The 20,476-nt window shown below is 39.7% G+C and overlaps 1 protein-coding gene and 1 long non-coding RNA gene across 9 annotated transcripts in view; both read right to left on the reverse strand.

The window, feature by feature from the left end:
* LOC149205854 (CBL-interacting serine/threonine-protein kinase 9-like) overlaps window positions 1–19,953 on the reverse strand; it is a 185,369-nt gene extending 165,416 nt beyond the window's left edge. For 5 of the 8 annotated variants that reach the window (XM_089395188.1, XM_089395190.1, XM_089395189.1 and 2 more), the window contains exons 1-4: window positions 19,766–19,903; window positions 18,627–19,340; window positions 17,532–17,594; window positions 17,278–17,349 (exon numbers count right to left, since the gene is read on the reverse strand). In XM_089395188.1, coding sequence (XP_089251314.1) covers window positions 17,278–17,349; window positions 17,532–17,594; window positions 18,627–18,803 — 312 coding nt within the window. In that variant the 5' untranslated portion in view covers window positions 18,804–19,340; window positions 19,766–19,903. The other 3 variants (XM_089395185.1, XM_089395186.1, XM_089395184.1) reach the window with 3 other exon arrangements.
* LOC149205855 (uncharacterized) lies at window positions 15,571–17,269 on the reverse strand. The gene is made up of 2 exons (XR_016252497.1): window positions 16,835–17,269; window positions 15,571–16,598 (listed from the first exon to the last, which is right to left on the reverse strand). It is a non-coding gene; the product is annotated as an uncharacterized LOC149205855 (long non-coding RNA).
* Window positions 19,954–20,476: the final 523 nt, after the last annotated feature.

Below are 20,476 nucleotides of genomic sequence, written 5' to 3' on the forward strand. Positions count from 1 at the left end.
TAACCATTAGGCCCACTCAAACTGTATAGCACTATAGAGCAAACCACATACCTATACCGTAAACCATGGATCAGAGTATCAGGTGTGGACCATGAGACTGAATCTGCAATGTATGTTGAGACTGTAGTGATGCCAAGACTGAATAATATATATGTGATGCTCGAATGATGTATGCGATAATTGTAAGATATATGCAATTCCAAGACTGTGAGATATATGAGATCTGATATGCCAACACTATGATGTATATGATATGCCAACACTGCGATATATATGCCAGGACTATGATATGCCAGCACTGCAATGTGATATGAGGACCTGAGGATATATGCGATCAAGAATTGTAATATAAATGCTAAGTGAGGACATGAGAGTATATGTGATGTTGCATGATACATAAAGATGAAACGAAAAACAAGATATCGGAGGAGCGAGAGCCAAACGAAACTGCAACAGAGTATTATATAGATGCGAGAGCCATTGACGCGAGACCATTATAGACAAATGTGATTTTCGTCCAAACTTTTTCGATCATCAATTGAGATCAATATTTTCTTATATATAGATCAATGTGGAGTCTTTGACGTATCTTTTGCTCAAGCCAACCATGAATTATTTTTTGAGGGAAATGCTTTAACTAAAAATTTGAACATATATATATATTCTTTTAAATGAATACAAACCCAAGTTAATTTTCCTTTGACGAATATAATTCAAGTTCTCCCTTTTTTATCAAAATAAATCCTCTTCTAAGGGCCAGGTGGGCTTTTCTTAAGGCTTAGGGTTTCTATGGGAATTCATCCTGAATTTGCCCATATTTTAACAAATATTATGTAGAAGACGATGGATCTCAGGAAGTTTTTCTTGAAAACAAGAAAGATTCCACATCAAGGTTGATGATTAGTAATGATATGGACCCAATTGACATGGTCAATTATGATTAGCTAGCGATGATGTGGAACTAATTTACATGGTCAACGATGATTATTAAAAAAACTACAGGATTTTTGGGGCCAATAAAAGGTTGCCTACATGTAGGCAATGGGTGTGTCCAAAGATAGCTTGAAGTTATAGTTTGGAGGTGCAAGACCAAGTCATAGGACCTAGGTTTGGTTGTTAGTATGGTTGGTGTACATTGAGGCTTCAAGTTTGCACTATGAGATATCGAAGATATGTTTTATTAAAAATTTGAATGTTGTTGTGTACAACGCTTTGTGGCTTTGTTTATGAAATGAATTTATTCAATTGAGTAAAAATGGCTTAAACAACAATTCATCCGTTTATTTGCTGAAATTGTGTTGAACTATCTACTTGTTGTGTTGAGTAAACTTCCAACGATAAATTTGTGGTTTCTTGTTTTATCAATATCAATTGTTGTGTGTGTTCTAGTGCATTATACCCAATCTTACTGCTTCCCCAAGGGCTCTCCTATAAGTTGTTCTATCACCTCTACAACAACATTCTCAACCATACTATCAATGTCCTTTTCCACATGTTTGCAAGTCTCTATCCTCATTTCTTGTTGTTTATTGTATAAATCATGTGGAAGTTGATCCTCCCTCGAACTTTCTTCCATCTCAACTCAATTGTTGGTACTTCTCCCTTCACATCTTCTTTTGAACTATAATGTTGTAGCTCACCTCCTACCTTCTCATGTATGGCTACATATGAATCCATACCTGCACTTTTCTTTTCTTCAAACATGTTTAGTAAGTTTTCCCTTCCTTATATCACACCTTTGTTGATTCTACATGTTGTTCTTCAACACATTTGATTGTTTCCTTCAAGGATTCTTTATCAAACCACAACACTACTTTATCGTCTTTCTTTCTCTCATCTTTCATAGGTAAGTGTTCATTTTGCCATCTTAAAACACATAGCAACCAAATTGCCATTGTCGATATCAAACCACATAAAAGCTCCTCATAGTAGCATCCAATATTAAACTTATTAAACATCGCTTTGAAACAAGCATTGTATGTCTTGCAACTAAGAAACATGGTGGGCATTGGGATGTGGCAAACATTTCATATATAACTCTGCAATGACCTCTATGGACACTAAACTTCATGTGTTACCTCCATCTATAATCAAATTACAAAGCTTACATCTTATTTTGCACTTGATTCAAAAAATATTCTTCCCTTGCTTGAAATCCTTCTCAAATAGCTTGTCCAACTACAACAATATTCTTCATAACAAAAAATTCTTTCCTTATTCCTGCTATACTTTTAAATGCATGGTCTTCAATTACATCTTCTACTATCTCAACCATGTGTTCTCTTGCATCTTTATTTCTTCCACCATTCAAGGTCTCTAGGAATTCATTGTTGAAGAATGTAACTAGGTTCGGTCTTCATAATTGTATTTGAGTTACAGTAAAATGTATTTATCAAAAGAATGAAAAAATATATTTTTATTATTATTATTATGACTTGTTAAAGCATGGGTTTCATGCTTGGGTCATCATGTTTTAAGTCAAAGTCCACATTGAGGACTTCTAGGATTTATTCTGAGTCATTAGAGTCATTGTCCATTTAAAGAGACCCTTCTTTGGCTTTTGAATCATGTAAAAAGGTTTATTATTGAGTCAAATAAGGTATTTGTCACCTCCACACCAAGTTGGCCTCAAGGAGATCAAGTCGGCCTCAAACTGGGTAATTCGACCTCACCAAAAGCCTATATATTGGAGCAGTTTGAATTCATTTGGAGCACTCACTCTCTCTCACACAAGTTCGATATCTAGAAGAAAGAGTTGGAAAAGTGCGAAGTAGGAAAAGAAGGCTAAAAGGAGTGCGAAGTTGGAGAAGAAGAAAGAAAGGGTCAAGATTGAAATTTTGGGCTATCTATCTCTCTCTCATGTGGATTCCTCTAGGAGATCGAAGTCTCTCTTGTCAAGTCGAAGTTGTTGTTGTTGCTGCTGCTGCCAGTTGTTGGGTCAATGTTGTTCTTGCAAGTTGTTGTTGCTAGGTCAAAGTTGTTGCTGCCAATTGTTGGGTCAACATTGTTAGGTCGAAGTTGCTTACTATCGGAAGCTTACTCAACATAGCAAGTAAATAACAATGTTCAACACAAACACATCCCACAAGGTGGGGGGCACACTCCTCATGTTTCCCACACTCTTAGGACAATGGGACACCTGAGGAAACATTACGCCATGTCCCCCTTTTGGAGAAACTCCAAGAAATACAGGAGGGGAATGTTTCCCTATTTAGGGGACATGTTTCCGCAAAAGGGGTGCTTGTGGGAGTCCCCCCCTCAAAAAGGGGTAGCTTCTGGAATAACGTGTTTCACAAGGACATGTTCCATAGGGTTGGGGACTCACTGCTCACTTTTCCCACACTCCTAGGACAACGGGACACCCGAGGAAACTTTACCCGATGTCCCCCTTTTGGAGAAACTCCAGGAAATGCAAGGGGGGTATGTTTCATTGATGTAAGGGGCGTGTCTCCCTGAAAGGGGTGCTTGTGGGAGTCCCTCCTCAAAAAGGGGGGCTTTTGGTTGTCCCCCCTCAAAACGAGGGGCTTTCGGGCATCCCCCCTCTAAAGGAGGACATCTAAGCATCCCCCCTGAATTCTGCCTAAATACAATAATTTATGAGTGGGGAGGCCTAATATTCAATCCCATGGCCCTATTTGTTGAATTTTGTAACTATGGTCAGTCTTCATAATGTATATTTTCATCATTTATTATAAGCATGTTCTTCATGCTTAAAAGAAAATTATATTATTTGTATTTGTCAAAGAAAAATTAGAAAGCTTGTTCTTCAACACCTTCCAAAAGAAAAATTTGTATTTGTATTGTGCATTTTTATTGTGCCATGGCTCCACAAGATGTCCAAGTCGACCCCTCCTGCTCAAGTAGGCTTGGCCCCTTGGAGGCACCCATTCAACCCCCCTGGATGACTATATATATGCACTCACTCCTCCTCCATGAGACATACTTCGACTCATACATAAGAGTAAAATTTGTCTACTCCCAAGTGAAGGAAAGAAGCCAAAGTCAAAGAGAAGCTGACCAAATCAAAGAAGAAAGAGAAGGTGACCTCACACATGTGGATTTTGCCTTTCCGATGCTCACACATGTGACTATTCTAGGCCGAGTTTTTTTTGGTGCACCTTTCTATGGTCAAGTCTAAACCTTTGTGGTGAACATAGGCCAAATTGCAAACCTTATTGTAGACCTTGAACGAATTTGACTTGGAGGAGTCTTGGAGGAGAGTAGAATTGGCATCTTGGTGGTTTGTTGGCCTTGTCATCTTGGTGGTTTGTTGGTCTTGTCATCTTGCTAGTCCATTTGTCCATCATTTTGACTTGGATGTCTCTCTTGTTGAATTGATTCTATAAGGAAAGGTTGTTGGGTTTTTCCCATGTAGGTTTTCCCAGGGTAAGCTCTTGTGTTATTTTGTGGCTATCTCTTTATGATCCTCTAGCATTTTGTTATATTGTTGAAGTTCTCTGTGTAGTTGTTTTATGATGAATAATAAATGTGAGAAAAGATCAATCTAAGAAAAATCATAAGAAACAATTATCAAATTAGAGAACTAAAGAAAAATCAACATCCTATCAAAGTTATGGTGAAAGAGCAGCCCTGAAAAGAAGTCCTTTAGTCATCCTCTAGGGCTTTATTTGCCAATCAATCCTAGATACCCTAGCTCCAGAATTAAAGGTCAAGATTTGATAAATGTCTCTATTGTTTAGACCAAGTTCTTGCCACCAAAGCATCATGTAATTCATGCCCTAACTAGGGTTTGTCCATACATTGAGAAGCAGAAAATCTTTGTGTACAGAATAAACTTGTGTCCAAGAAACCTCGAGAAAAGGAACCAAAGTTTCAATTTGTGTAGGACGAAAGATCCTCAGATGTGAAAGTCTTGGAGGTTATCTCATAACTTGTTTTTGAGGATCAAAAGCCTCAAAACATAAGGCCGAAGTTCAAGTCTAATATCTCGGAAAATCCAAAATTTTGAAGGAGGTCAAGGATATTTTTTTGAGAAGATCTCAAATGCTCTAAGGTCTACCTCAGATAGATTGAAAAGCCTCAAATCATCTACCAAAAGTTCCGAAGATCTCAGAACTAATAATAGAGGTCGAGTAACCTCAGAAAAGTCGAATCATCACAGTCAATCTATAATCCTACAAAGAAGAAGGGCTCAGGTCAAATGCTAGAAGGTTGAATGACTCCATCAAATGACCTCAAAAATATCAAATTTGTTTTTGGTTTCAAAGGACGATGTCAACATCTAGAGAAGTCTTGAATTTGTGGTTAAAGCAAAGGAATCCCGGAAATTCAAAAGTCATCAAGAAGTCTCAAATGCAGGTCACCATTGCGCAAGCATCTGGAAGAAGATTTGTTGTCACTATAATTCTAAAAGATGTCGAGTTTGATAGTTCAAGTCATTTCTAGAATTTAAGGGTTGATCCTCTTATATTCTTTAAGGATTCGAACTTGTATCACTTCAAAGAATAAAAATCATTGTAAGTCAAAATTTTCTATTGCCTTGAAAGTTGTGTAGATCAGTCTGAGTCATTGGTTCTAAGGTTGTACCAAATTGCCCTTAATAAGTCTTTGTGATTGCTTGGATCATGATAAGTCATTCAAAAATATTGTAATAAATCTTGAAGTTCAACTACAGTCCAAGGTTTGATCTCAAAGTTACAAGTGTTGTTGAACAATGTGTGAAATTTATGATCTTATAGTGAAGAATAGGTTGAGTCCTCTTTTAAAGTTGAGAGTCCGCTCAAGAAAAATAAGTGATTCGCAGAACTCGATGTGTGTAGGCTACTTGGTTGAAACATTCAAAAAACAATGTTAGTAAGCTCAAATACGTTGGTTAATGGAATATGAAAGGAGAATCTTACATTGCAATGGATTTGTAAAAGTCTAGGGTTTTGGAAGTCTAAAAGTCTTGGATAAAAAAATAAAGGCTTTGAGGTGCATAGAAGTCTCATGATTGAAGAAGGCCTTATTTGAAGAGGGAGTATACCTCGGAGATCGAGATATTAGATTACCACCGACATTGTCAAGCTAGAGAGTTGAAAGACAATAGTGGCAGAGGGAGCAACCTGAGTTACCACAGCGATATATGTCTCGATCCGTGAGGGAGCACCCAATCGGGGTGACCAAAAAGCATCTGTGATCTAGCGGATTAGATTATGGTTGAGCCAAGATATGTTTCTCAACGTGTGTTGGAGTACCAACATGGTACAATTGGTTATGGAAACGTTGGTTGTAATTTGATATTCGTCTCAAATAGTGAAAATACATTTACAGATTCAGATCGGTTTACAAGCGTTGAAGACAAAAAGAGTTTATGAGGATATCACTTCAGTTTGGGCTCTATTATGATTTCATTGGATGAGCTGGAAGCGAACATCTATTGCACTCAGTATTGCGAAAGCCTAGTATATTGCAGTTGGTTGAGTAGCAGCTTGGCTTTAGAGGCTATTTGCAGGATTGTCTTGATCAGGTGCAGGTGATGATCCAGGTGGATATTGGTGGCAACCCACCTATTCCACTTAGACCTCCAGTCAATTTCATTTGTTTCCTTGTTTATTACAGCATTTACTATTTTTAGCAATTTTTCGAGCCCTGAACTTCCAAAGCTGTTTTGACCCCCTAAACGGCGCTTCTTTGAGGTCCACTACAGGCCCATAGCCGTAGGCAAGGACCTACAACAAATCTTGTAGTACTCGGAGAGACCTTTCCAACAAGGTATCGTACGTGCCAAACAGAGATAATATGACCAAGTTATGACCCTGGGAAGTTGGCTGCCCAACTAACCCCAACGGGGCCCACAAACTCTTGGCGTTACATCTCCTAGGGTTAGGGTTTTGGTTGTTTAGGGTTTTCTCACCCAACCGCGATGCTGAGGATAGCCCTGAATGGAGTCTCGGATGAATGGCAAGTTTTCATCCAAAGCATATTGGGTAGGGAAAAACTACCTTCATGGGAGAAGATGTGGGCGGCTCTTCAACAGGAGGAGTTAAGGAGGGACCTAGTGAAGGTCAACCTCAATGTCAGTAATGGGAGTGGCACAAAGACGAAAGAGGAGCAAAATGCAGCTCTAGCATTGAAGGGACAGAAAACTTGACTTGATCCACTTTCTAGATCATTCTCACCCATATTTTGATTAATACCCATTAATGTTTTAATTTCCCTAAGTTTAGAATTAGGAACTCCATTAAAAATGTTAATTATTTTAATAAAATACAATCCGGGTGGAATTTCACCAAACAGTTTTTGAGTTCTTTAGAACTCATGTGCCTTAGCCTCTCCACCAATTTTCAAGGCTATAGCACTTCCGATGCTACCAAAAGCTAACACTCCCTCTTAGCAAGGAAGGTGCTCTAGCAACAATGTCTACCTGCATGTTGCTCTGTTTCTGAAGAACCTCCTTTTTGCACTACTGCTGCGACCAACACTGTGCTGCTACTGCTACTGTACTATTGCCCATGACACTACCACTGCCACTGCTACATCTGTACTACAACTCCCTCTCAAATGTTGCATCTGCTATGCTATTAGCACTGCCACTGTTAACACCGCATTCGTACTGCAACTTAGTTGCTGAGAGAAGCAACTGAAAAAATCCAAAATTAGCTGAACTTAACTGTGTTCAGCGTAATACAATGAATGTTGGATTCTGACTGTTGTTGACCCTCTGAATCTTTTGCATTGTTGCTGACTTTTGCACTGTGCCATCTGCACTGCTGCCAACCTTACTCTGCGCTGATCAGTCTCTGGTCCCAAGCCACTGCATCTGTCCTCCAAACACTCCACTGCATCATCTGACACTAAGTCCATCTCGATACTGCATAATCTTGGGCTCCTGTAGCAAGGAATTGATCCAAGAAGTGGACTCCTCAAGGATCCTTCCCACATGTAGTCCTCCCGACTACAACTCAATATTGCCACGTCTCCCTCCTGGAGATGTGTGGGCTTTTTGCTGCTGTCATAAATTATCATATTTGTAAATTGTACTATCTCTCTCTCTGCTGAACTATTAAAGAATATAAGAAGAATTGATCAAGGGTTTCCCCACATTGGGGTTTGTCCCTGGCGGGTGCCACATCTTGTGTCCTCTTGGCTTGGCTTGGCTTGTCTTCTATTGTTTATGTTTATGTTCTATCTGCATTTTACTATCATGATGATGTGATTGCTAAACAAGATATTGATATTGGGCTAATAAACAAATTGAAGTAAATTGCTCTAAAGCATAGAACATACCATTGTTACCTAAAATTAACATGGTATCAGAGCTGAGGTGAAGACAAAGCCCAAGCAAGAGTGAAAGAGCATCACCACAAACAATTGGACAAGGACAAAAGGCTCAATGGGTTCCTCATCCCACTTCCCGGCTGAAGACAAGCTCCGGAAAAATCTGACTATCATGGATAAAAGATGTCTCTTGATTTGACCTTGGAAAAACAAGAAGCGTTGGATTATGTGAAGGGTAGAATCCTTGAGCCTCCTTCAAATGCACCGACCGATGCGAAGACCAAGTACAATAGGGCTAAAGTCAAAGCAAAAAAGATTATCAGGGATTCCATTAACAAGCGTCTGGTGGCCCACATCTCCGAATTGAAGACCTCCAAGGAGATCTACGATAGGTTGATCAGCATGTTCAAGGTTAGTGATGCTAATCAAATTTTATTTCTCAAAAATAAGTTTAAGGATATTAAGAAGGGCAAGGACAAGGATATTCAATCCTACTTCTTAAGGATCATTGAGATCAAGAATGATCTACTTTCGATTGAAGAGTCCATTCCTAACAGAGAACTTACTATCACTACCCTTGGAGGACTCCCACCTAAGTGGTATATATTTAGAACCACTATTCTCAATAATGATTGAATTGCAGGGCTTGAAGAATTGATGTCGAGATGCATTCAAGAAGAAACAAGAATGGTGGAGCAAGAAATGCCTTCAAATAGAAGCAACCCCACCGCATTCTCCGCTCATGCCAAAAGGAGAAATAATGCAGGGTCTGAAGGTCATTTCAATGGAAATCTTGGATCTAAGGGAGGAAGGAAGGGCAGGTGCTTTGTTTGCGATAAGTTTGGCCACTATGCAAGGGAGTGTCCAAATAGAAGGGACATGTCGCATGATGATGATCACAATCTTTCCAGGGGAAATTTCAACAATAATGATCAAAGGAATGGCAGGTCTTATGGCAAGGGAAAAAGGAATGCAGGACATCAAGGAAATGGTCGACCCTCCAAGAAAGAAAGGAACTCTAGGTATGAAGAATCAAATGTTGTTAACAAAAGCAAAAGGAGTACTATCTTATATCGGCCCTCTCCACTACCTCTCCACCGGACACTTTGGGGAATTGGCTATTTGATAGTGGTAACTCAAGGCACTTCACCAGATTCAAGGAAGCTCTCTCTAATCTGATAGAGAAAGAGACAAACTTGGAGATTATCCTTAGAGACGATGCCACCTATTGTTAAAATTTGGGTACCAGAGGACAAGTGGTTCCCTAAGGCTTTGATCTTTGGCCTAGGGAAAAGTGGCCAAATTTATTTTTTTACTTTTCTCCTAAAGTGACTTTATAAGTGGTAAAGTCAATTTAATTTAAAAGTGACTTTATAAGTGGTAAAGTTACATTCTAATTTAAAAGTGACTTTATAAGTGGTAAAGTTACATTCTAATTTAAAGGTGACTTTATTAAAGTGAATGAAGAATTAGAAAGTGAAAAAGTGACTAGGGAAATAAAAGGCTACGTGGGTCTTTATTTGAGTGGGTGAATTAAAAAATAAAAAGTGAGAATTAAATGCACATTTATTCTCATCCTTAGATCTAAATGAATCTCAGCCATTAGATCTTAGGGTAGCTCAAAAGATCATTTAGAGAATAAAAGGAGAAGAGAAGAGGAAAAGATCAATTCATTCTTTCATGAGCATTTCAGAGAAAGAGGAGAGAGAGCAAGGAGAAAATTTCTGAGCAGTGAAGAAGTGAAAGAGAGCAGCAAAAAGACATTTCAGCAAATCTGGACAGCGACAATTATTGGCACGCATCCCAATGAAAAACGTACAATAGGAAGAAAAAAAAAGGCACAAAAATCGAGGAAGAGGGACATCAAGTTCTGGGCACGTTTTTTGAAGCTGGTCGTACAGCATTTAATGTTGTTTTATTGCTGTAAAAATTTCTATTTTGGTTGTTTGTTGATTGGCACGATTTTCGAGGCAGAGTGCAAGCACGAAAATCGAGATAAGTTGTAATTTGTGGTTGCTGAAATTTTTACTGTGTATTTCAATTTCTCTGTAAAAGCATTTTTAGAAATAAAGAAGAGTTCTCAAACTGGTTTTCCCCGAGAGTTGTAGGAGTTTTTCCAGCGTCACATTGACCAAAAATCACTGTGTTACTTTCTATGTGTGGCTGTCATAATTTTGCTGTGTTTTATTTATGCAATTTCAGCGGTTGTGAAATCTCTAAAATTGTGTTTTCAGAAAATTATTGTCATTTCCAGATTTTAGAATTTTTATCATGCTTGGATTTAAAACTAAATGCATGGAGTGATAAGGAAAACTGATAACCGGAGTGGGGGTTGAAATTTCTTCACCTATCCCGTGAAGGGAGTAGGGAATGTTACCCTTCAATCGAATCAAGGTAACACTATTCATTTACAAGAAGTACTATATGTCCCTGATCTCAAGAAGAACCTGGTGTCCATTTCGGCAATGGAAGACAAAGGATTCAAGGTGGCATTCATCGATGGAAAGGTACGTGTTTGGAAAAGAAATTTTAAAGATGCTTTTACTCTTGGGTTTAGGGTTGACACTTTGTATCAAGTTGGAGGAAGTCCATTGGGAACCATGTCTTGCGACACATCTCTACAATCTGAACTATGGCACCGGAGGTTTGCCCATCTTCATTATAAGGCCCTACTCGATGTGAGACAGATGGTGACAGGTACGCCCGAGTTCAAGATAGAGCATGAAGGTGTATGTCCGAGATGTGCCGAAGGAAAGCTTACAGGGGGACCATTTCTCTCAAGTAATAGCAAGACCACAGATATATTACAATTGATCCACTCCGACATATCTGGTATGATGCCCATAAACTCTTTGGGAGGATACTTATATTATCTAACCTTTACAGATGATTATTCTCGCAAGACCTGGATCTACTTCTTGAAAAAGAAGGATGAAGTGTTCACCTGGTTCTGTCACTTCAAAGCCTTGATCGAAAACCAATCCGAGAAGAAAATCAAGATATTAAGGACTGATAATGGGACCAAGTACGAATCAAATGAATTCCATGATTATTGCAGAGAAGCTGGCATTAAGAGGGAGACTACAACGCCATACACCCCTGAGCAAAATGGTGTGGCTAAAAGGAAGAATCGCACTATTGTAGAAGTTGTTCGTGCCATGCTTCATGATCAAGGGTTTCTGAAGTTCCTATGGTCTGAAGCTGCAAATACCGTCGTGTATGTTCAAAACCGATGCCCTCATCAAGCATTGGACTCCAAGACTCCCGAAGAAATGTTCACTAGTAAGAAACCCAATGTCTCTCATTTTAGAATTTTCGGAAGTCCCGTATATTTTCATGTGCCGAAAGAGAAAAGAAGCAAATTGGGTGCATCTGGGAAGAAAGGAATCTTTGTGGGCTATAGTGAAAATTCTAAGGGTTATAGAATTTATGTGGTTGGTCAAAGGGAAGTTGAGATAAGTCATGATGTCACCTTCGACGAAGATATAGCCCTCAGAAAGATCAACAACCTTCCTATCCCAAGGAAGGGCAAAGAAGCTGACACCGGAAAACAGGGTGCAAAAGAAGATGAAACAATGTCGGATATTGATGAACCTATGGATCCTATTGATCCTCCTCCTCCAAGAGGAGACTCTCGCAGATGCCGAGAGACATATTGCACTAAGAGGGACTTTCTGTAAAAGCAAAAAGTCGAACAGGGATCAAGGATACTTGATCGTCATGAGCACTACCATTCAAAATGAGCCTTCATCATTTGAAGAAGCTATGAAGCAACAAGTATGGAAGGATGCTACAAATGAAGAATACAAGTCAATTATGAAGAATGATGTCTAGGATGTGGTCCCTAGACCCCAGGACAAATCAGTTGTTACCTCTAAGTGGCTCTACAAAATCAAGCATGGAGCTGATGGAAGTGCAGAAAAGTTCAAGGCTCGCTTTGTTGCTCGAGGTTTCTCTCAAAAGGAAGGAGTAGATTATGATGAAATATTTGCACATGTTGTCCGATACACCACCATCCGCTCGATCATAGCCCTTGCTATCTCGCAAGGATGGAACCTATATTAGATGGATGTCAAGACCGCTTTCTTGCATGGTTCATCAAAGAGGTAGTCTATGTGGAACAACCAGAGGGGTTTGAAGTTCATGACCAAGAATCTCATGTATGCAGGTTGAAGAAATCTCTCTATGGTTTGATGCAAGCACCCCGGGCTTGGTATGAGAAGATTGATAGTTATCTAATGAAGCTAAGATTCACTAGAAGTGAAATCGATCCGAACCTTTACTTTAAGGTTGAAAATGATAAACCTCTCGTACTAGTACTTTATGTAGACGACCTCTTTCTAATAGGTGCAGACCCTCTCATTCAAAAATGTAAGAGGTAGTTGGCTTCTGAATTTGAGATGAAAGACCTAGGACCGATGCACTACTTACTAGCACTGGAGGTCTGGCAAAAGCCAAGAGAAATTTTCCTATCTCAAGGAAAATATGTTGTGAAGATATTGGAAAGATTTGGGATGGTGGACTGCAAGCCTGTGACTACCCCAAAGGAACTTAACTTTAAGAAGTTATGTGGTAGTGTTGCCGAACCTAAATTGGGAAATGCTTCTGAGTATTGTCAACTCATAGGAGCATTGGTGTTCTTGGTGAACTCCCGTCCTGACATATGTTTTGCAGTTAACACCCTGAGCCAATATATGGTTGAGCCTCATCATATACATTGGATTGGTGCCAAGAATCTTCTGAGATATCTTCAGGGCACAATCACTCATGCACTGAGATACACTACCGGAGATGTGAGGCTGCATGGTTATTCTGATGCTGATTAGGTTGGTAGTGTGGTGGATCGCAAGAGCACTTCTCGATGTTGTTTTTCTTTGGGATCTGTTTCGATATCCTAGATGAGCAGGAAGCAGAAGTCGGTTTCCTTGAGCACCACTGAGGCCGAATACATAGCTGCTAGTATGGCCTCCTGTGAAGCTGTCTAGTTGAGGAAGCTCTTCAGTGAGATGTTTGGACATGTGTTGGATACCACCGTGATCCTCTGTGACAACCAGAGTGGGATCCGATTATCAGAGAATCCTGTGTTTCATGATCGCTCCAAGCATATAGATATCAGGTACCACTTTATCCGGGATATGGTACAACGAGGAGCAATAAGGCTCCATCACATTGGGACTGATGAGCAGGTCATCGATATTCTGACAAAGCCCCTGGGGAAGGTCAAGTTCTTGGCCTTTCGAGAACGACTTGGAGTCGTGGAGAGACCCTCTTGTGAGGGTCCTGTATGATATGGACATTGAGCTTTGGGAGCTCCGAGGGACTTGGGGTACTTCTTGGAGCGATGAGCAACCATAGGGTGAGTGGTTCAGCCTTCCCCTAGTGGTTTGTTGTGTACAGGGTGAGTGGTTCAGCCTTCCCCTGTGATACCTCGTGGCGACATGTAGGCAGGATGAGTGGTTCATCCTTCTCCTGCTGAGACATCCTACTCATGCAGTCTGGGACTCATGGGAAGTACCTCTCATCTGGCCAATGAGTAGGGAAATGGGGATAGGGACCATAGTACTACCGATGGATGCATCGTGTACTACCGTACTCCCTATGCTAGGATGACCGATATTGATCTAGGATCAATTGGAACTGACTTCGGGTCAGTAAGAGTGGTATGAGACACTCTCTTCTGAATGGAACTGACTTCGGGTCAGTAAGAGTGCTATGAGACACTCTCTTTTATCTGGGACTGACTTCGGGTCAGTAGAGAATGGTATGAGACATTCTCGATCACTTCTTCTCCTTCATAGTTCAGCAGAGCAGTGCATTGATGGCAGAGAGTACAGATTGGCAGATGGAGTTCTCCCTAGTTGAGAGGGAGTGTTAAAATTGGCAACTAGGGCCAAACTCCACATGGGTCATCTTATTTATGACCGCTGATATTTTTCTTGGATTCCTCTCTTCGAGAGGTGTAGGATTGATCTAAGAATCATCCGATTCCGACATGTACAAATGAAGATATGAATTATTTATATTATGGACAAATTGTCAAGGTCGGCCAACAAGCAAAATAGGCATTCAAACCCCCAACTCATCCTCAACGTTGCATATAAAAAGAGACCTCAAGTCATTTTCATCATCATCTCATCTCACATCTCTCTCTCTTCTCTTGTGATTGGGTATGCATTTTTGGGCATTCTTCTCTCTCACACGTGCGAAGGAAAGGAGGACAGATTTCTGTTGACTGCATTGACCAGCGTTGACCGAGCTGCAGGGAGGTTGTTTGACTGCGTTGACTTCAAGCGTTGACCTGTTTTGACTTCGGTTTGGGTGAGGCATCTCTGTCCTAGCAGGCCGCAGATCTGAGCACTCAAACCGAGGCAATCTGACCTCTTCTTTGACCAACGTTGACTATACTAGGGCTGACCACAAGATTGACTTTCATTTACCAGTTTTGACTGGACTTTTTCGGGCTGTTTTGGGCTGATTACTCTTGCTGTTGGAGGCCGAAGCTGACTAGGTTTGACCGAGCTGAATAGAGGAAGAATTATGCACTGTTGACCAGCATTGACTTTTCTGGTTAGGGCTTTTTGCTGCTGTCATAAATTATCAGAGTTGTAAATTGTACTATCTCTCTCTCTGCTGAACTATTGAAGAATATAAGAAGAATTGATCAAGGATTTCCCCACATTTGGGTTTGTCCCTGGCTGGTGCCACATCTTGTGTTCTCTTTCTTGGCTTGTCTTCTACTGTTTATGTTTATGTTCTATCTGCATTTTACTATCATGCTGATGTGATTGCTAAACTGGATATTGATATTGGACTAATAAAGAATTGGAGTAAAATTGCTCCAAAGCATAGAACATACCATTGTTACCTAAAATTAACAACATCCCCCCTGAATTTCCCTAAAATCTAGGGGTGCTCCCACACATCCCCTTGTGCATCTCCTCGTTCCCGCATCCCCCCGTCCCAGAAACTTGGTGGAACATTGATGAATAATTGTCCCGGGTTGGTAGCTCAAGTGATTGGGAGCAATGCTTTTTCTCCCATTCACCCAAGTTCAATTCATGTTTAGCCTGTTGTGATGAGGTTTAATGAGTAGGTGCTGCCACCCACGTGATGTCTTGGCTCTTGCTAAGTCATAAGTTATTGGTATACTTGGCTTGCGGGTTGTTGGATATGTTCTTGGCGTTATAATGGCAGCCGGAAGATTTGATCCTGGGCCTTGCCCAAATTAATCCAATGTGTTACCGATTTACCATGGTTTAAAAAAAAACACACACACAGCAAGTAAATAATTAAATGCACAGTTGTAGAAAGCAGATAAATAAAAGACAGTCTCAACAGTTTTTACTCAACTGAAATAGATTCATTCATAAACAAAATCCCACAGCACTGTCCACAAGAATCATTTAACAGAACACAGCTTCAATCCATCATATTGCAGGCTTGGAGCCTCACTCTAAATCAACCAGACTTACTAACAGCCAAAGTTAAGGTCCCACGACCTAATTCTGTGCCTCCAAATTGCAGCTTTAAACTATCTTTGGACCTTTTATGGGCCCTACGCCTCCTAGTGTTTGCTGATTATCATATAGTTGACTGTGTTAATTGAGTTCAGACTCCATACCATCACTATCTGATCATAGTTGACCATGTTAACAGGGTCCCCATCACCACTAATCATCAGCTGCCATGTGGAATCTAAGAGCCTCTTGAATTTATCCTAGGTCTCTGCATTGTGGTCCCTTTGCCCTCTGTTTCTCCTACTGAAATTTCAGCAAACTGGAAAACTGAAATGGAATTTGGGTGATGTAGGATTGCCAGCTACCCAAGGTTGCTCCTGCATCCGGAATAGAGCTCCTTAGATCCAGGGTTAGATGGGACCCCAATTTGAACAAGATTTTAGAAGACAAGGCCCCACCTATGTGCCTCGTCAACAAAATGCCCAGCTAAGTATGCCAGCAGAATATGTGGATCAGTCCACAACATTTTGGTCTCTATGTCTAATGTGAACAAATCTAGTGTAAGCTATACTACGTGTACTAAATCTGCCATCAGCTAGAAAGCCCAAGGTCTCCTGTTTCGGTAGTTATTATCTATGTAATGTATTCAATACGATGAGGCTACAGAACATGATTGGTTTTGTCCTGAGCTTTTGTATCCTATGTAAGATATTCCATATGATAAAGTCTCACTTTCTAAGCAAAGAAAGAATGAATGAAGAATAGCTTGGTGAGTAAGCTCGAGTGGTTGAGTGCTTTGAACTTATGCATGAAGTCTCGAGGCCAACCCACCACATTAGCTGTCTATGTTGTGTGTTTCACTTAATGCCCCTCCTGGTCTCACACCATAATCAGTGCTCATGGATATACATTGGATACCATCTGCAAAATGCAAAATGTGTCAAGAGTTTTCCCACAAGGTTTTCCTTGGAATAAAAAATGAATGAAGAATAAGTAGGCAAGCAAAATGTTTCTGTGCCCTTAGCAACATGCAGAATAGAGTAGGGCAAAGAGCAGGGAAGAAAGAATTAAGCTTCTATCAGGTAAATTCATTCGAGTTTATGGTTATAAGTTATAACACACCAAAGACAAGTCTGCTCTTTTCATGCTTAAACTACCTTACTAAAGCAGCCCTTAACCTCGAAGCATAGTTGGAATTTTTGAAAGAAATAAGACAACGTTATACAGATCAAATGAACGGAGCTCATGCCAGTACGTCTGTTTGTGCATAAAGAAACACACTTGCCGTTACCCACACCAACTTCTGCACCCTAGGGACGCCCATAACCAGGCATGGGTGCACGTACATACATACATCCACAAAAGAGGGTTAAGAAGAGACTGTGCTGCATGAGAATGGAACTTATAAGAGTGTAAGATGTAGCAGAACTTAATTTCTTCTAAACCAAACCCAATTTGCTAAAAACAAGAGATGTTGACGACAGCAGAAAATTAGGGAGAACAGCAAAAAGCAAAAATACAAACAAAGATGATACTTGCAGCAATTACATTGATCCGTTAAACCATATACAGACTAACTTAGGCTTATAATGATGCTTACAATTTGATTAAAAAGCTCTCCTCCTGTAACGTACTCAAGAACAAAATATATCTTTGTCTTGCTAGCCATAACCTGCATGAGTGCAAGGACAAAGAAAGATCAATATAAGAATAACCAATTGGCTAAAGACTTTATGCCGCAACTAATGACTTATAACAGATATACATTACAAGCACCATTAATAGCTGCAAATCTAACAAAATATACTGCACTATTTTATTAGAGAGATGTTCTAGGCAGACGGGTAAAATTACCTCGAAAAGCTGTACAATATTAGGATGCTTTACCAGTTTCATTGTACTGATCTCTATTTTTATCTGCAAACAAGAAAATGTATTAGCAAACTACAACAAGAGTTTGCACCGCATATATCAGAAACGATGAATTAACGAGCATAAATATTTAAACAGCAGAAGCATATCTCGATTTATCCAGGGTAAAAAGAAATGCCCTCTCACATTTTGCATGTCCGAAAGAAATATTTAGAACGCAACATGTAGATGATGCAAACTCTATAAATATTGCAGCTGAATCGTACCACAAGGAAGGAATACTATACTAGACCTGATTGAGATCATGGTTGAAACACCTCTCAGCATACACAAATCAGGGGACGTTACTGACCTCAACAGACCATGTAACTGCGACATGGGCTGCAATCAAAGGAATGTTTCTCGTTCATATCCGCGGGGTGAATCAGCGATAAGTGATTCAGGATAATGGTGACAATGTTATTTACTATCTACGATTGTATTATATCTGGTATCGCACTAATTCGTCAAACTTTTATCCAACAATAAATTGATAGGAATTTACCACCATCAACCCAAGTTTAATTATTCGTTTCTTCGTAATAGCTGTATCTCAATCCACAAAACAACAACAGATCCCAGTGAACTAACCCCACTCCCACCTTAAAAAACGGTTTTTTAAAATCTAAGGTGCGCAGAGCAAAGTTTGCGATCCTTAAGCATTCGCAAAACTTTACTCTAACCAAAAACTGATAGGAATTTGCCACCATCAACCCAAGTTTAATTTTCAATGCCTTCGTACCAAGACGACATATCACACTGGATTAACCCCACTACAACCTTAAAAACGTTTTAAAAAATGGCTTCTAAAATTTAAGGTACGCGATGCAAAGTTTGCGATCCTGTGGTTTCTGAAATCTAAAGTACGCAGTGCAAAGCTTGCGATCCTGACGCTAAAATATTTAAAAAGTCTCGAGGTTGAAATACTAACTTTGCATTCAACAAGTTATAAACCCTATGGATTAATATTTTCATACCTGCTAATTCTTGACATTCTAATTTTAAGATATAAGCTTGAAAATAAAAATTAAAAAGTACCTGCTCCACCATCTTATCCTTCAATATTCTCTCTTTGTTGAGCACCTTGATGGCCACACTTTGTCCCGTCTCCACGTTTTTTGCGAGTCGAACTTTGGCAAACGAGCCCTCTCCTATAACCCTACCAAGCTCATACTTTCCAAGTCGTGTACGCATAGGCCCGCCGTGGGGAGTCATTTTAGTAAACCAACTGATCTTGGAAAGAGATCCAACACGATAGCTCCTTTCACTGCTGGTAGTTATTTTGATGTTTAAAAAACTCAATCCCTCGCATCGGGAGGGTCAAAAAATCTCCAGTTTTCCAACCGTGCGCTAGAATAATCGGAGACAAAGCACATATCGTTGAGTACGGACTAGAGCCTCTGTAATAACAATCAATACAGCTTCAATGCATGACCACGGCTTTGTCTAAAAGCCGAAAGCGTGTCCTATGCCGCTAGTCCTCGGATAAAGCTTGATCTACGGTAACAACAAGCCGCAAATTTCGACAATATCTGAAGCGATTTCGAAAAGGCGAGTAGATCGATAAAAGAAACTTGTATTTGCTCCCATATCTGAAGCGACTTCGAAAAGACGAGTAGATCGATAAAAGAAACTTGTATTTGTTCCCTTATCGTGAGAATTACTAGATTTTCTCCGCAATCGGTTCCTGCGCCATTAAGTCTCCGCGCGCTTTTAGGCGTAATACTTAAATATCCATACGATCTTTGGGATCTTCAACAAGAACAACTACACAAATCAATATTAATTTCTCAAAATGGTCGGAATCTCCAATGAAATAATAATCAGTTGGAACTTCTCATTGCTAAAAGCGACAAAAGCTGAAATCTTTAAAACGCTCCAAAGAAGCGGCAAAACAAAAGCGTTAATGCCAGATATATCTTCTAGAAGCTTCAGTAGGTTCAGACTGGAAAACTGAAAGTCACGGAATAGCCGAGCCTAAGAGCTAATGAAGAGTCAATTTTTGCGAAGATGCCCGGAATGAAAATCCAAGATGCTTTCGAAATCAAGGGCTTCTGAAGCGTTCTAGAACGCTCAGGCATGAAGCACTGAAAAGCTTGAAGGGTGAAAACAGAAACGTGGAGACTCTGCGAGAATGCAAAGCATTTTTCGTTCTCGTGCAAAGGGGAGAGACGTACCTGGAATCCGACCTCCGCCGTTCGTCTTGCTGCACTTATCTGACAGTCGGCATATAGGGAGTCGTGCGAGAGAGAACCCGCCAGCCCTGTGCGCAGCGACTTGACAGTGCACATAGATAAATCTTTAACTCTCTTGTATTTTCTATTGCATGTCATCACTTGTTCGCGGAAGTATGATTTGTGGTAAGATTTTGTGCGGCCCAACAGTGTATATGATAAGGCCTATGGCCCACCTTTAGCAAATAAGTCCAAACAAAATAGAAGTTGCATTAATTGAACCTCCTTAGATAATGTTGAAAACATCAATTAATTAAATAAATATAATATAAGAATTTATTATGTTTTTTTACTTGATCAAGTAAATCAATATAATATTAAAAAAAAAAAATGTTTTTTTAACTGGAATAAGAGTGAGATTCGTTGTGTGTGAGATTGTTATGGGTTAAAAATTATAATAGCCATGGTTTTTAGGTGTTAGTTGGATAAAATTATAATAGTTTATGGTTTTTTTACTATTGGTTTGACAATTCAGTTATAAGAGTAAGATGGTTAGTTTTTTCTTTTTATTGTTGTTTTTCATTCTCTTATTGTTGTCTTTCCTCTTTAGTGTTGGTTTGACAAAATTATAATAGTTGATGGTTCTCTTCACTACTAAGTTATGATAGTTTTTCTTACTCTTGAAAAAATAATAATTTATTTTAGATTTAATTA

Source organism: Pinus tabuliformis, chromosome 1_2, assembly GCF_031772625.1.
Source record: "Pinus tabuliformis cultivar Carrire ecotype Pingquan chromosome 1_2, CPIR1, whole genome shotgun sequence".
Classification (NCBI taxonomy): Eukaryota; Viridiplantae; Streptophyta; class Pinopsida; order Pinales; family Pinaceae; genus Pinus; species Pinus tabuliformis.